The sequence below is a fragment of the Myotis yumanensis genome, unplaced genomic scaffold (genome assembly GCF_028538775.1).
Source record: "Myotis yumanensis isolate MYYU_CA2020_CCGP unplaced genomic scaffold, mMyoYum1.0.hap1 SCAF_10, whole genome shotgun sequence".
Lineage (NCBI taxonomy): Eukaryota > Metazoa > Chordata > Mammalia > Chiroptera > Vespertilionidae > Myotis > Myotis yumanensis.
In genome coordinates, this window is record NW_027223761.1 from 46,547,877 (window position 1) to 46,562,947 (window position 15,071).

The following is a 15,071-nucleotide window of genomic DNA, read 5'->3' on the forward strand; positions in this document are numbered from 1 at the left end:
CATCTCTCTGGCCTCCCTCTCCAGGCACCCCCCTCACTCCTCCACCCTAGCGAGCGCTCCTGTCCCTAAACCACACTTTTGACCACGTACTCTCTTCCCATCTGTCCATCTCTTTTTTGTTGTCCTTGGTTTGGGGCCCTGTGGTCCATCACAGCAACTGTTCCCTCACCATCCATCCATCCATCCATTCGTTCGTCCATTCATTCAACCAGCACTTTCTGAGGGCCCTGGTCTGGGTGCTGGCCTAGAGTGATGGACAAGACAGACATGTCCCCTGCCCCCTCGGGGCTTATGGTCTAGTGGAGAGACAAAAACTAAGCAAATGTCCAACTAAAAAGCCAAGTGTAGTGCTGGAAAGGAGAAAAACGGAGGAAAGAGTAGCCCCTCCCCCATAGTAACTCCTCAGCCATGTTCCTTCTCTACTCCTCCAGCTGCAAAGTAGGAGGTGCTGTGAGGGTCGGGCTGACTCGAGTCTCCCTTTGGTGGTTCTCTCAGATACTCTTGGGGAATTGCTGCCAGCAACTCCCAGAACAGACCCCAGGGCTGACAGGACCAGGTGCTCTGTCCTCTGCTGTTCAGGTGGCCTGCGATCCCTCGGACTGACTTGGCCTCCGTCTAGCAAGGGAATGTGCTTGTGGTCCCCTAGACCCGTGGTCGGCAAACCGCGGCTCGAGAGCCACATGCGGCTCTTTGGCCCCATGAGTGTGGCTATTCCACAAAATACCACGTGCGGGCGTGCATGTACAGTGCGATTGAAACTTTGTGGCCCATGCGCAGAAGTCGGTATTTTGTGGAAGAGCCGGTATTTTGTGGAAGAGTCACACTCAAGGGGCCAAAGAGCCGCAAATGGCTCGAGAGCCGTGGTTTGCCGAGCCGCAGTTTGCCGACCACTGCTAGACCCTTCGGATCGTCTCCAAGTGTGCCACCTGGGCCCGGGCCTCTGTCCTGTCTTCTCTGTGGCATGTCATGGCAGCAGCTCGCCTCGCCCCACCCCCAGCTACTCGCACATACTCCACTTCTTCCATTTGCCCACATGTCGTGGCCAAGGCCCTGGCTCCACCTCAGGTGCAGGGGGTATGGATGTTGGTCAGATTCTTCCGCTGCCTCAGGCTTCCTGGGGAAACGGAGGATCGATACAGGTGGAACAAGAAGTGAGATTCTAGACGGAGGGAAACCTGGGCATGTGCCTGCCAGGTGGTGCAGGGCTGAGGCAGGGCCCGAGCACAGGTATCGTCTAGGTCAGTGGCTCTCCGAGCACAGGCCCCAACCAGAGGCAGCAGCCGGGAGACGTGCCAACGCCCAGGCCCCAGCAGAGATCTGTTCAATCAGAAACTCGGTCTCATGTCCTACAGTGGTCCTGATGCTCAGTAAAGTCTGAGGGCACAGGTCTCGGTGAGAGACGGTGGCTGGGCCGGGGCCCTGGCAGAGGGTATGGTGGGGGAGGGCTCTCGGGCAATCTGGGAGGCAGAATGGAGAGGCCTTGGTGACTGGGTGTGGAGGGTGAGGGCTATGCTGAGTCCAGGATGGCTCCTAGGTTTGGCTTGGATGACTTCAGATCTCAAATCAGCAGGCCCTCTGGTCCTGTTGCCCCCACCCTCCTGCTGGGGGTCGTCCATGCTTGTCTTGCATGCCTCCAGTGAGCACCTGCTCCCCCTCCGGCCCCCGCCTCCACCTTACTGCCGGGTTTCAGTGCTCCCTTCTTCACAAACAAGCCGCTCCCAGCCCATCCGTGGTAGTCAGGGTGGTTGCCACAGCAGTTGACATCAGCCATCTGGTCCCCGAGGAGCCTGTCACCCTCCCGCCTGCCTGCAGTGCCTCCATTACCGCTTCTTCAAGGAGTGGAGAGGAGGCATTTGGGGACTCCCGCCCTCATACACCCCCCATTTTGAGGACTGGGTGGAGCTGGGAGGGCCCAGTGGCCGAGAGGGGAGAGGAGGAGGGGAGGGAGGAAGGGTAGGCGGGGCCCCTCCTTGGTGGCCTCTTGCCTGGGCGGGGAGGCCCCAGCCCACTCGGCTCCTGGACCGCGGCAGAGGCAGCAGCAGCACCTGGACCATGGCGGAGGACGGGCCGAAGCAGCCGCAGATCAGCATGCCGCTGGTCCTGGATGAGACCCTGACCAAGCAGATGCGGCTGCGCGTGGAGAGCCTGAAGCAGCGCGGGGAGAAGCGCCAGGACGGGGAGAAGCTGCTGCGGCCGGCGGAGTTCGTGTACCGCCTCGACTTCATCCAGCAGCAGAAGCTGCAGTTTGAGCGCTGGGACGTCCTGCTGGACAAGCCGGGCAAGGTCACCATCACGGGCACCTCCCAGAACTGGACGCCCGACCTCACCAACCTCATGACGCGCCAGCTGCTGGAACCCGCGGCCGTCTTCTGGCGCATGGAAGGCTCGGAGGTCGTGGATTGGAACGAGGCCGACGCCCTGGAGTTCGGGGAGCGCCTGTCGGAACTGGCCAAGATCCGCAAGGTCATGTACTTCCTCATCACCTTCGGCGAGGGCATGGAGCCCGCCAACGTCAAGGCCTCCGTGGTCTTTAACCAGCTCTGAGGCAGCTGCCCACTGCTGCCCCCTGCTCTCGCCCATCTGCCCTGCCCCCTGCCCCCCGCCCCCGCCCCCAGGTGTGTATTTGGGGACCTGTTTCTAGTTGCTGTCCTGTGCTCAGCGTGGCCGGGACCCCCAGGCCTGTGTCCTCCCTCCTCTCCTCTCCTGGTGCGGGTGTTCCTGCTCAGGGAGGAAGATGCGAAGGCTCTGTAGTCTAGAAGCTGAACTGGCTGCCGCTGCTTGTGCTGTAGACCCGGAGGCCAGGCCGGGGCTAGTGCGGGAGGATGGAGCGTCCGTGGGCACCTGCCTTCTCTGTGCCTCACTGTCGGGAGAGAGACTGAGGGAGACAGACACAGACACAGACAGACAGGGATCCGAAGAACCAGCCATCGGCTTCCTCTGCAGACGGGGAGACGGAGACGGAACGGCAGAGCGGCTCCTCGGGAATCCAGCAAACAGGCATTTGCTGCCCGTCCGGCCACATCCAGGAAGGTGCTGCCCCTGGCCTGGCCTGGTGTGAGCGCCTCGGGGGCCCTCGGGACATTTGGGCAGTGAGGACTGGCTGGCACGCTGGAGGCTCTTCGGGCCAACCTTCTTGCTCTTCTGAGAATGACTGCAGGAGGGAGCGTGAAGGGGAGCATAAAAGTCATGCAGAGATGACCTGTCTATACATATGCATATACACTGAGAGAGAGCGCGCTGCCTTCACATGGATATATTCTAGAGTCTATGCCTGCCCTGTGGTCAGACCGGACCTGAGATGATCTATGATAGGATTGCCCAGTTGGCTCATGCCTGGCCCGTAGCAGGGGCTTGGTCAGCATGACCTTAGGGAGAGGGGCTTCCTGAGCTGGGAGGCTCTGAGGTTCATACTGTGAAGGGGGAACAGTGTAGTATAGGGGTTTCCCTCTGCCCGGGGGAGCTGGGTGGAGGGGTCCAGAGTCCGGGAGCTGGGACGGTAGGTTCTAGGGCCTTGGATGTCCCCGTTGGGACGTCAGCTTCCCAGCTCACTGGCCGGAGGAGGTGAGTGTGCCGCCTGTGTGCTATCTCTGGCATCTGTGTGGAGCTGAGGGGTGGGGGCGGCCTGCCGGGACAGTTGTGATGGCCGATGGTGGAAGCGGGCTGCAGGGGGCCGCGTGCTGTGATGGGAGGACACCGGCCTCAGGAGTCACTGGGCACAATCCACCCACCGAACAGGGAACCGGAGACACCGTTATCAGCAGACTCAGTTCTGCTCCCCAAGCCTCACGCCCCTGCACAGGCCCAGCAAGCTCCCTTTGAAGGAGGGGCCTGGCCCGCCTGGCATCAGCTGAGGGCACCTCAGGAAGTGGCTTTTGTCAGGGAAGTGCCCTGTCAGGGACGTGCTGTGACATTTCCCTCACAATGCAGAGCCCTCAGGGGGTCGCAGGTCCTGGGAACAGATGCACTGAGAGGTGGAGGTCAGAGCCCTCCCCACTGGCCGGGCTGCTGGCAGGCGGGCCCCCACTTTGGAGGTGTGGGTGGAAGTCTGGATTCCTCAGGTGGGAGACTGGCTGTGGTGTGGCTATGGTCCTTTGTAACACGGCTCTGGCCTGTCCAGGATGTGCTTACAGTCCTGGCATTGCCTGCTTTGCTTCCCCACTGACTATTGGGGGAGGCCAGGCCCCTGGGGCTGGCCCTGCCCCCTGCGTCTTTGCTTGCCCTCTCCCTGCAGCTCTGGGGACCCTCTTTGGCAGACTAACTGCCTGTACCCCCACCCTGCCCTGTGCGTGGCCCCAATAAAGCCAGTGAGCCCCTGCCTCCGTGGTGTGCAGTCTCTCGCCGTGAGCCACCCTCCCCTCAGGAGCTCTGCCTTAGCCCCGTCCCCTCACAGCCCAGAGCACCCCTCCCCAGGCCTCTCCCACACTCCTGACGCCCCTCCTGCTGCTTCCTGGGATGAGGCCCAGCGTGGTCAGGTGACTGGCCCATGGTCAGGCAGCAGGAAGGAGTTTAGAACCAGGTCTCCTGACACCCGCCCGGGAACCAGTGCCCCCGACAGCATTTTCTCCAGTGGCCCCAGACCAGCCTCTGTGTGGGGCCTGCAGAGCTGGGCTGAGGCCATCAGGAGGCACCTTCTAGTTCAGGAGGTGGGGCCCCAGGGGATGGGTGGGATGAACCTGGCAGGCGGGCTTGGTGGATGCAGATAGGACAGGGGCATAGCTAGGGCATGGGGTTAGGCCTGGGCCCCGGTTTCACCCGACCTCCTCACCAATTTGCTGCCTGTCCTCAGCCATCTCCCAGCCTCGGCCTTTCTGGAGGGGGCAAGCTGCTCCTGTGAGTCCTTTCCACCCTGCCCGCTGACCAGATAACACGGATATTTCACATCCCAGTGTCCCATCTGAGTCTTCCTCAGAGCTCTGGCCCTTGCCATCTCTAGCTCACTTCGTTTGGGGGCAGAGACAGAGGCCTAAAGGAGGCAGCAGCCGGCCCCACATCACGGAGGGCGGGGACCGGGCTCTGGGTCTGTGGCCTCTGACTCCATGACATGCCCCCTGGGATGAGCAGAGGCGATGCCTCCACCTACCCGAGGGCCCGGTCTCGGGCGAGGCTAGTTCCTTCCCAGAGGCCACGGTCAGACCCTGCTTCAGAGCCCACACCGCTTCGAAAGGCTCCCCACAGCCAGGTCTCACATGCCTGTTGTCCACCCAGAGCCCTCCGCAGAGCTCGGGCACACACCTGCGAGAGTCCAGGTCAGCCCTGCCCAGCCGGATTTGAGCCCAGCCACTTGGGTTGAGGTGGGAGTCCACAGGGACAATCCTGGGAGCATCCAAGGGCCGGGGACACCATGGGGCGCTGTGGAGCACCCATTAGTGGGGCCCAGAGGTCTCTGAGTGATTCTGCAGTGAGTGCTGGTTCATGGGGTCCCCTGGGTGTGAGGGGGGGGGGCTCCAAATCCCACACAGCTTCTACCTCGCTGCCTGGTGAGGCCAAGGGAGTGCCTCGACCCCTCAGGCCTCCCTTTTCCCATCTGCACAGGGGGCTGTTGGGAGGTTTGCCTTTTTCCTTTGGGGGGGAGGTTGACTGGGTCACCTAGGCTCCCTCCCACCCCCGAGGTTTGTGAATTGTGTGCGTGCACCATGCACTCCGTACACCAACAGGGATGACCCTTCACGCGTGCACAGCCCTCCACAGTTCATGCAGCACCTCCCGGGCCATGATCCGCCTTAGTGCCCACAACAGTCCTGGAGGGAGGGCAGGTAGGTGCGGGCACCAGAAAGGTGGTCCAGTCCAGACTCAGGTCCCTGCCGGGCAGCGCAGCTGGTGCTTGTCCCCGTGTGTCCCGGTCACCGTCAGCCGGGGCCTCGCAGAAGCCTGGGGATTGTCCTCTCAGGAAGACACAGCGGCTGTGGAGCTGGGCCAGGCCCTGCCCGGGTGCTGGGGTCCTGGCAGGAGCTCCCCTCAGGGGGCAGGGAAGGAGGAGGAGCTGCCCGGTGGTGCCCAAGAGGGTGTGAGATCAGGAGGCCCCTGCAAGGTGTGGCTCAGCTATCCCCGAGGGACAGGGAGCAGGGCGGGTGCCTGCAGGAGCCACCCATGCATAGCTGAGGTGGCTAATGCCTCACAGGGTGTGGATTCTGTGGGGCCCCAGGGAGGCAGTGTGCAGGGGTGAGGTTGAGAGTCAGCACAGCCGCCCCTCACAGGCTTTGAATGCCCAGCCAGGGAGCCGGTGTCCCTGGTGATGGGGCATTTCAACCGTAGACAGCCAAGAAGAGAGAGGCAGCCTAATGAGCTGCCCGTACCCATCCCTTCATTTCAACAATTGTCAACTCACGGCCCATCTCTTTTCCTCTGCCCCCCTTCCCCCAGGAGACATCTGTACGTATAAAAGTATAAAAGCCTAAGCAACCGTTATGACCAGACGATTGGCCAGTAGCTATGACATGCACTGACCACCAGGGGGCAGATGCTCAACACAGGAGCTGCCCCCTGGTGGTCAGTGTGCTCCCACAGCCAGCCAACCTCCCTCGGTCCCTACCCCTGGCTGCCCCGATTGGCCCCATCGGCCCCAATCGTCAGCCAGGCCAAGGGACCCACCCGTGCACGAATTCGTGCACCGGGCCTCTAGTATCATTATATTTCTGGATGATAACGACTTGTTTCAAATAAAACAAAGAACCCTCACAGTAATAATATAACACAACTAAATTTTACACTAACTTTTTAATATCATCAAATATCCAGGAAATCTTCTGATGTACAATCTGTGCCATAAACGTGTGTGTTACAGTTTGTTGTTCGAATGAGATCCAGGTCCGTCACCGCACCTGGCTGCTCCCCCTTCACCTTTCAGTGTTTTCCTTGCAGTCTCTTCGCTGAAGAGCCGCCGTCCTGTGCAGTTTCCCGCGGCAGCAGGGCCCCCTTGGCTGCAGTTTTGCTTTCTGCCGTTTCAGTTACCCATGGTCAACCGTGGTCCAAAAACATTAAAAGGAAAATTCCAGAAATAAACAGTTCACCAGTTTTAAATTGAACGTTGTTCTGAGTAGCGTGGTGAGCTCTTGTGCTGTCCCCTCCCTCCCACCTGGACGTGAGTCATCCCTTTGTCCCGTGTATACTCGCGGGGTAAGCGGCCCGTCTGTTAGTCGCTTAGCGGCGGTCTCGGTTTTCAGGTCAACTGTCCTAGCATCAAAGTGCTTGTCTCTTAATGGTGCCTAATGTATAAGTTGAGCTTTATCGTAGGTGTGCATGTATAGGAAAAAATGATACAGGAACAATAGAGTTTACAGTTACTAAGTATAAACTTTTCCTAAATTAATATCTCACTCTGCCTGATTTATAACTTTAGCTTTATCGTAGGTCTGTGTGTACAGGAAAAAACAGAATAGATAGGGTTTGGTACTAGCTGCGGCGTTAGACAGCCACTGGGGTCTTGGAATGTTCCCTGTGAGGAGGCTAAGGCGGGGAGGGGCTCCTCCATCTGGATTTGCTGGCTTTGTTTTCATGGCTTGATCAGGTTCAGACTCAAATTCTCTTTGGCACAACCGCTTCACAGGCGATGGTCGCTCAGGAGGCGCGTTGTGTCTGGTCGTCTCTCTGTTCTGTGATGTTAGAAGCCATGATTTCATGAATCCAGTGGTTGCAAAATAGTGGGCGTCTAAAACTCTCATGTCTTTCTCATTTCTTAGCTGGAATTCATCCCCAGATATAAAGCTCCCTTCGTGTGCTATTGGTCCCCCCGTGGGACAGTTTGTGCGTAAAAGGCGGCACAAACCTCCCATTCTTTCCCTTAATGTTCCAGGCTCACAAACATGAGTTGATTCCCTGCCATCCTCCGGTAGTGACTAATTGTTTGTGTTTCATCATGAGCTCATGGATGTGAATGTATCTGACATGTTTTCATCCATCGAGGTTGTTATCCTTATTGCTGCTCGGATTGGCCGGCCGTTGGAGCCTCTTCAAGTTGGTCCCGAATCCTTTGATGTGGCTCCAGGGGCTTTGGTTTCTCCCTTGATTTCGGGCTTGATCTGATGTTGTTAGGAAGGGAGTGGAGTTTGTGTGCCTGTGAAGTGCTCCTTCTCCCAACAGTCTTATCCCCCTGGCTTGGCACCCCAGCACACAGCGGGGGGCGTGGGGGAGGCTGGAAAGCTGGCCTGGGGCCCACCCCTGCCTGGTCCAATGGCTGTGATGCAGAAGGGGGAAGGAGGCCCAAGGGATCTCTCACTCCAGGTCTCTAGGCCCTGGAGCCTTATTAGAGCTTCTTGAGCCGCAGAGGGCTCAGAGCCAAGCCCTGGCTTTGGCTAATGATCCTCCCGCTGCCCCAGCAGGCCCTCCCTGTGCCCTGTGAGGGCTCTTCTTCCTCCCTCCTCAGCCCCCCTCCCCGTCTCCCCCTTCGTGTCCCCTCCCCCATTCCCATGCAGTCCAGGGCTTTCAGAGCGGGGAGAAGCTGAGCAGCCTGTAGTGGCCACGCCAGTGTTCTCAGCCTTGGACTCCCTGTCGCTCTGTGCCCTTGGGCAGCCCCTTGCTCCTCGGGGGGCCTCAGTCTTCCCGCCTGTGTAGTGGGGATGGCACCCTACCCTGCATGCGCCCTATTTTGTGCACAACTTTCTGTCCTGAGAGTAAAGCAGGAGAGAGTGCTGGGGGTCAGTCTGGAGCTTTTACTTAGAAAGGACACAGAGGGGCTGGAAGGGGAGGAAGGAGGCAGGAGGGATTGGCCCAGCCGGTCTCAGGCCCCGCTGGGTTCCAGACGCTGCGCCAGGCTCCGGAGCCCTGAGTGTGAGTCCTGCCTCCCTCGCCGTGCCCCTGGGCGGCTCTGCCAGCAGTGTCTGCACATTGTCCCAGAAGACAGCAGCGAGGGTCAGGGCGAGGGAGTAAACAGCGGCCCTGCGCCTGGCACCGCAGTCCTGGCACCTCCCGGGCTCCTTCATGACCGTGATGCCTCTCACTGTGCTTAGCATTTTCATTTTTTTGGTCTTGAATGTTCCACTAGGGAGCATGTCTCTTTCCCAACATCCCTGCTGATGGTATGAGGCGTATAAACAAAAACATCTTTAATGAGTGTGGGGGCTGGGGAATGGCTTCTGGCTGAAGTCTCTGTGCTCAGGCCCGCCCGGGCCCTGGGGCTTACAGCCTCCTGACACGTGTCTGGCTCCCCAGCCTGGATTCCTGCGTGTCCGCCCTGATCCTGGGAGTGGTTTTCTTCTAGAAGGAGCTGCATACGGTCCCGATGGTGGTCGGCCCCTCTAGTCTCCTGGTTAGCAGGGCCAGCAGGTCCCCCTGCCTCGGCAGGATAAAGGGTTTGCCCTTTCCTGCCCACCTCCTGATGCCCACGTTGCCACTGTTTGTCCTTGTCTGTGAGGGGACATTCACTGCCAGTTCTCAGGACACGTTCTCAGAAGCTGCTGCTGCCGCGCCCCAGGCTGGGCCCTGCACCCCTTCTCTCCAAGGTCCGAATGCACCCACTGTGCCTGCCTCTCCCACGAGCTTCCTGCGGGCAGGGCCATGTCCGATTCATCTGGGTCCTCGGTGGCAGCATGGGGCCCGGCAAAGAGCAGTCCTCCCTGATGAAGAATACGTATGTTTTCTAGCTGTGTGACCCTGGACAAGTTACTTGCCCTCTCTGAGGCTTGATTTTTTTCATCTGTAAAGTAGGGATGAATAATTGTAATCTACCCACCGGGTTATTGTGGGAGTGAAACTGACATGACTCATGGCACTCACAGGCTTGCTGCCTGACATTTCAAGATGCTCCATAATAAGAATTGTTATTAGAGTCCCCTGTAATGCCCGTGAATTTGTTCATTCAGGCAACACAAGTTTACCAAGCACCCTCTCTGGACCAGGCTCTGGGCTAGGTGCTGGGGGACAGCCTTGACCAAAGACTGGTGTGTCCCTGCCTTCAGAGAGCTGACATTCCAGGGACGGTATCAGACCTGCTCATGCCATCACATACGTGTTTAATGATAACGGGAATAAGTACCTCAGAGGAGAAGTACCTGAAGCCATGACACTGATGGACAGGGGTCCTGGCTTAGTCTGAAGGGTCTGGGAGGGCTTCCTGGAGGAGGAGGGTGGACCCTAAAGGATAAGTGAGAGTCAGCTGGAGGAAGAACAGAGAATGATCCTGGAGCAGGGAGTGAGGTGGGGGTGGGGATCGGGTCGAGAAACCAGCCTGGGAGATGGTGCAGGGGGCGGAGCACCTTAGGTGTTTTTCCAGGGATGTCGTGATCAGAAAGCTCACTCCGCTGCTGTGTGGGGTGAAGGCAGACGTGGCTGCTGATGCTGTTAGTGTCCCGGGCGGGCGAGGAGATGGGAGACTGGACCAGGGGGTGCTGGGGGAAGGACAGGAGGAGACGGGTTTTAGCAGAATGGAGGAGCTAGGATTGGCTTGATTGGATGGACAGGGGGAGGAGGCCAGCGTGGTTGCCAACTCCTGTTGCAGGCTGGGGGTGGGGGAGAGGGTGGGGGTGTGGCATTCACCAGGTAGGGACTGGGGTGGATATATGCTTCTGGGGGCGGGGGGAGGGGAGCAGATGGAGGCACGAGGACTGGAGGGGAAGCTCATAGGATCTTAGAATGACAGAGCTGGAAGGAGACTAAGGGAGCCTCCAACCACTGCAGAGAAAGGGAAGGATTTGCCCAAGTCCCACATTATTCATGGCGGAATGGGCATCGAACCCAGTATTCCTTTCCATCTGGAAGCATGCCCCCCCCCCCATTTCCTCAGGAAGCCAGATGTGACCTCAGTGTGTCCCCATCATGTCTCCCCCCTCCAGGTCATCCCAGACTGGAAGGAGCAGGAGTGGGACCCCGAGAAGCCTGATGCCTACGCGGGCATCTTCCACTTCCATTTCTGGCGCTTTGGGGAGTGGGTGGATGTGGTCATCGACGACCGGCTGCCCACCGTCAACAACCAGCTCATCTACTGCCACTCCAACTCCCCAAACGAGTTCTGGTGTGCCCTGGTGGAGAAGGCCTATGCCAAGTAGGTGCCGGCAGGGGCAGGCAGGCAGGTGGCCAGGCCGGGTGGCACAGCTGCTGGGCTCCACATGGGTTCCTTTAGCCAGGGCTCCCGGCACGGAGAGGGCAGGGGCTGGTGCAGAGTCACACAGCATGCTCAGAGCCCAGGCACCCAGGGCACAGCCAGCTGAGCCTATGCTGGGTGAGGTGGAGGCCTGGACTGAAGGCCCTCTGGGTACCTGGTTGTCAAGTCCCCCAACCACCCCACATCGGGAGGAATAGTTACTCCCACTTACACCTGAGAAGACTGAGGTCCAGGCTGGTTTCCTGCCAGTGGCCGGGGCAGAGCCAGCACCCACATTCCGGTCAGTGGTTCTTCCCCTAAGATCCTCCCTGGAGGCCTTGTTGGGGATGTGGTCTCTGAGTCTGGGCCGGCTGTGGAACCTTCCCTGCTCACTGGCCTCCCTCTTGTCCATCCATCCTTCTACCTGACTGACTGTCCATTCATTCATTCTGTCTTTGCTCCCCTCCTCCTCCTGCTGCTCTGTGCCAGACCCTGGGTCCCCAGCCCGGGCACAAGCAAGGGTTTGCTAAGCTGTTGGGGCATAGTGACCTGCCCAGGCCTCTGCAGGACAATGGTAGGCCTGGGGCAGGAGGGCCACCGCTGTGTCCCTAGCACCTGGTAGGATGCATATAGTAGATGCTCAATCGTTTTTAAATGAATGCACTGAGACATCATCGGAACCCGGCTGCATTTTTTCAAATAGCATTTCCAAGACACAGGAGCTCTTCATAGTCTTTTGTTCAGTGGCTGCTGACTGCTCCAGAGTAGAGGTGCAGTGTTAGTTTTTAAAACCAAATTCCTGTTGTTAGACCATTTGAGTGATTTCTCGTTTTACATTATTACAAATAATGTTACTCATCCAGAATCGATGTGTCAAAAGACACATGAGCTTTTAACGCTTTTGAAAAGAATTGATAGATTTCTGGACAGCTAATTTCTGAAGAGGGGCTGCTAAGTCTAAGGGGCATTGGAGTGATGAGGTGGTGTGGCTCAGTGGGACACATGTTGGCTCTGCTATGGCTGCTGTGTGACCGGAGCAGTTTGGTTGACCTCTCTGAGCCTCAGAATCTCCCCTGTAGTGTGAAGGGTTTCGAGTGGCTGGGTAGCATGAACTGGGAATTCTTTCCACGTTGCTCCCTAGGCTGGCGGGCTGTTACCAGGCCCTGGATGGAGGCAACACGGCGGATGCGCTGGTAGACTTCACAGGTGGCGTTTCTGAGCCCATCGACCTCACGGAGGGTGACTTTGCCAATGATGAGGCCAAGAGGAACGCACTCTTTGAGCGCATGCTGAAGGTGCACAGCCGGGGAGGCCTCATCAGTGCCTCCATCAAGGTGAGAACACCGAGCCGACCCCAGAGGCGGCCCCTCCCCTTTATCGACTCTAATGGGGTGGGAGGTGGCTGTGGTGTCCCAGGCAGAGCCCCTGCCCAGGTAGGTTTATAAATCCAGACCCTCAGCCCCATGGGGGAAGGGAGCAGGTGGCGGGTGCAAGCCCCTCCCCAGTGCTGGGCAGCCCAAGCCGCCTGCCCCCGCCCCCTACACTATGAAATGCCTCTCCCACACTGTTTGACCATCACCCTCTTTCCTGGCCCTCTCAGATTGGGGCGAATGGTGTCTATACATGTGAGGTCCCTCAGTCAGAATTTGGGGCATCACAAACGATGAGGTGACTTGGGGAGGGGAGGGAGCCAGCTGCCTGCTGGCACAGGCCTGGGCGCGTCGTCTCATTCCATTGACTGCTCATGCTTCCTTGGGAAAGCTGGGACTCAGTGAAGGCGGAATTTGAGTCCAGGTTTGGCTGACCCAGGGGTGTGGGGCTGCCATTCTCTCCCCGTTCTGTAGGGGGCGCTGGGACCCTGGCTCCACCTGCAGCCTAACAGGGCGCTGCCTCTCTGAGCCACCTCACCCTCACCCTCCTCTGCAGGCCGTGACAGCGGCAGACATGGAGGTCCGCCTGGCCTGCGGCCTGGTGAAAGGCCACGCCTATGCCATCACCGACGTGCGCAAGGTGCGCCTGGGCCACGGCCTGCTGGCCTTTTTCAAGTCCGAGAAGCTGGACATGATCCGCCTGCGCAACCCCTGGGGCGAGCGAGAGTGGAACGGGCCGTGGAGCGACACGTGAGGCCTGGGGCGGGAGTGCAGGCACGGGCAGACCACGGGCCGACCACGGGCGGTGGTGGGGTGGCTTGGTGTGAGGGCTTGGGCCAGGACAGGTGGGCTTCCTGGAGGAGGCTGGTCCAGGGCTGGGTCTTGAAGGATCTGGGAGTTAGATGGCCTTAGGAGACTACTTCAGAGTGGGCACCTGGGGGTGGATTCAGCATGCGCAAAGGCCTGGGGGTGGGGACGTAGAGACCAATCTGGCCAGTGAGGGGGGAGGAAAGCAGGGAGGGAGGCCACCGGGGGTGAGGGTGGGGGTGACCGCTCTGTGCTTGGTGAACAGAGACCAGGTCCCCAGTAAAGGAGCCCCTCCACTGAGGGTCTTGCCCCCCTGCTCCCCCAGCCTGCAGCTCTGCTCCCTGACCTCCAGGCCCTGCCCACGGTTACCTGTGGAAGCGGGCAGACAGGCATCTTAGAGGGGGGCTGGGCACACCCCAGGTGCCCACCCACACCCACCCTGATGGAGGCCTGGTGCACACATCCCTCGTCCTCCTTGCCCTTGCTGGGGGGCCCTGGTGGGGTCCCTCCGCTTACCCTATCCTGTTCCCTCCCCCTGTGCTCGCACCCCAGCTCAGAGGAGTGGCGGAAGGTGAGCAAGAGCGAGCGGGAGAAGATGGGTGTGACTGTGCAGGATGATGGCGAGTTCTGGTGAGTGTGCTCTTGCCCCGGGTGGAGGTCTGGGCTGAGGGAGGACCTCCTGTGTGCGGGGCAGGGACTCTGAGGGAGGTAGGAGCCAGGGCTGTAGCAAATGCCACACCCTCCACCTGCCGTGGGGCCTTGGACAAGTCACGCCGTCCCTCTGGGCCTGTTTCCTGCTCTGTAAGGTGAGTTGGGCAGCCCTGTCATCTCCTCAGTGCCCTCTGCCACCCCAGGGGCACCAGGCTGCTGGGGCACCAGGCTGAGGCCCTTAGCAACTCGACGAGGAGGCCAGTAGGTGGGGAACCGGCCAGAGGGAAGGGGCATGCTGGCAGCCTGCTTGCCCAGAGCGGACAGGGAAGAAGAGAGGCTCACAGCGAGGGGGCTGCCTCCTAAGCTGAGACTCTGCGAGCTGAGGAGCCGTTGTTGGTCAGGGAGAGAGACCCGTCCCAGAGGCAAGAGTGCACTTAGAGTTTTGGAAGAGTAAGTTTAGGGAGGCACAGGGTTGGGGGAGGGCTGGGAAGATGGCTGCAGCATCACTTAGAGTCCAATGAATCCTGCACTCATTCATCCTGCATCCACCCATCCTGCATCCACCCATCCTGCATCCACCCATCCTGCATCCACCCATCCTGCATCCACCATCCTGCATCCACCCATCCTGTATCCACCCATCCTGCATCCACCCATCCTGCATCCACTCATCCTGCATCCACCATCCTGCATCCACTCATCCTGCATCCATCATCTTGCATCCACTCATCCTCCATCCACCCATCCTGCATCCACCCATCCTGTATCCACCCATCCTGCATCCACCCATCCTGCATCCACTCATCCTGCATCCACCATCCTGCATCCACTCATCCTGCATCCACCCAGCCTGCATCCACTCATCCTGCATCCACCCATCCTGCATCCACCCAGCCTGCATCCACTCATCCTGCATCCACCCAGCCTGCATCCACCATCCTGCATCCACCTATCCTGTATCCACCCATCCTGTATCCACCCAGCCTGCATCCACTCATCCTGCAACCACCATCCTGCATCCACTCATCCTGCATCCATCATCTTGCATCCACTCATCCTCCATCCACCCAACCTGCATCCACCCATCCTGCATCCACCATCCACCCATCCTGCATCCACCATCCTGCATCCACCCATCCTGCATCCACTCATCCTGTATCCATCATCCTGCATCCACCATCCTGCATCCACCCATCCTGCATCCACTCATCCTGCATCCACCCATCCTGCAT

At 59.3% G+C, this 15,071-nt stretch overlaps 2 protein-coding genes across 2 annotated transcripts in view; both read left to right on the top strand.

The window, feature by feature from the left end:
- Window positions 1–15,071, top strand: part of CAPN5 (calpain 5) — a 61,022-nt gene that overhangs the window by 28,135 nt on the left and 17,816 nt on the right. Inside the window, exons 4-7 of the mRNA XM_070425673.1 lie at window positions 10,764–10,972; window positions 12,153–12,345; window positions 12,938–13,131; window positions 13,741–13,818. Of these exons, the coding sequence (XP_070281774.1) occupies window positions 10,764–10,972; window positions 12,153–12,345; window positions 12,938–13,131; window positions 13,741–13,818 (674 nt within the window). The remainder of the gene's footprint in view (window positions 1–10,763; window positions 10,973–12,152; window positions 12,346–12,937; window positions 13,132–13,740; window positions 13,819–15,071) is intronic.
- OMP (olfactory marker protein) lies at window positions 2,053–2,544 on the top strand. Its single transcript, XM_070425675.1, has one exon. The coding sequence runs from the start codon at window positions 2,053–2,055 to the stop codon at window positions 2,542–2,544; it is 492 nt and encodes a 163-aa protein (XP_070281776.1).

Bases quoted from the DNA above. Each gene is read 5' to 3' on its own strand.
- OMP (XM_070425675.1), top strand. From the start codon at position 2,053: ATGGCGGAGGACGGGCCGAAGCAGCCGCAGATCAGCATGCCGCTGGTC.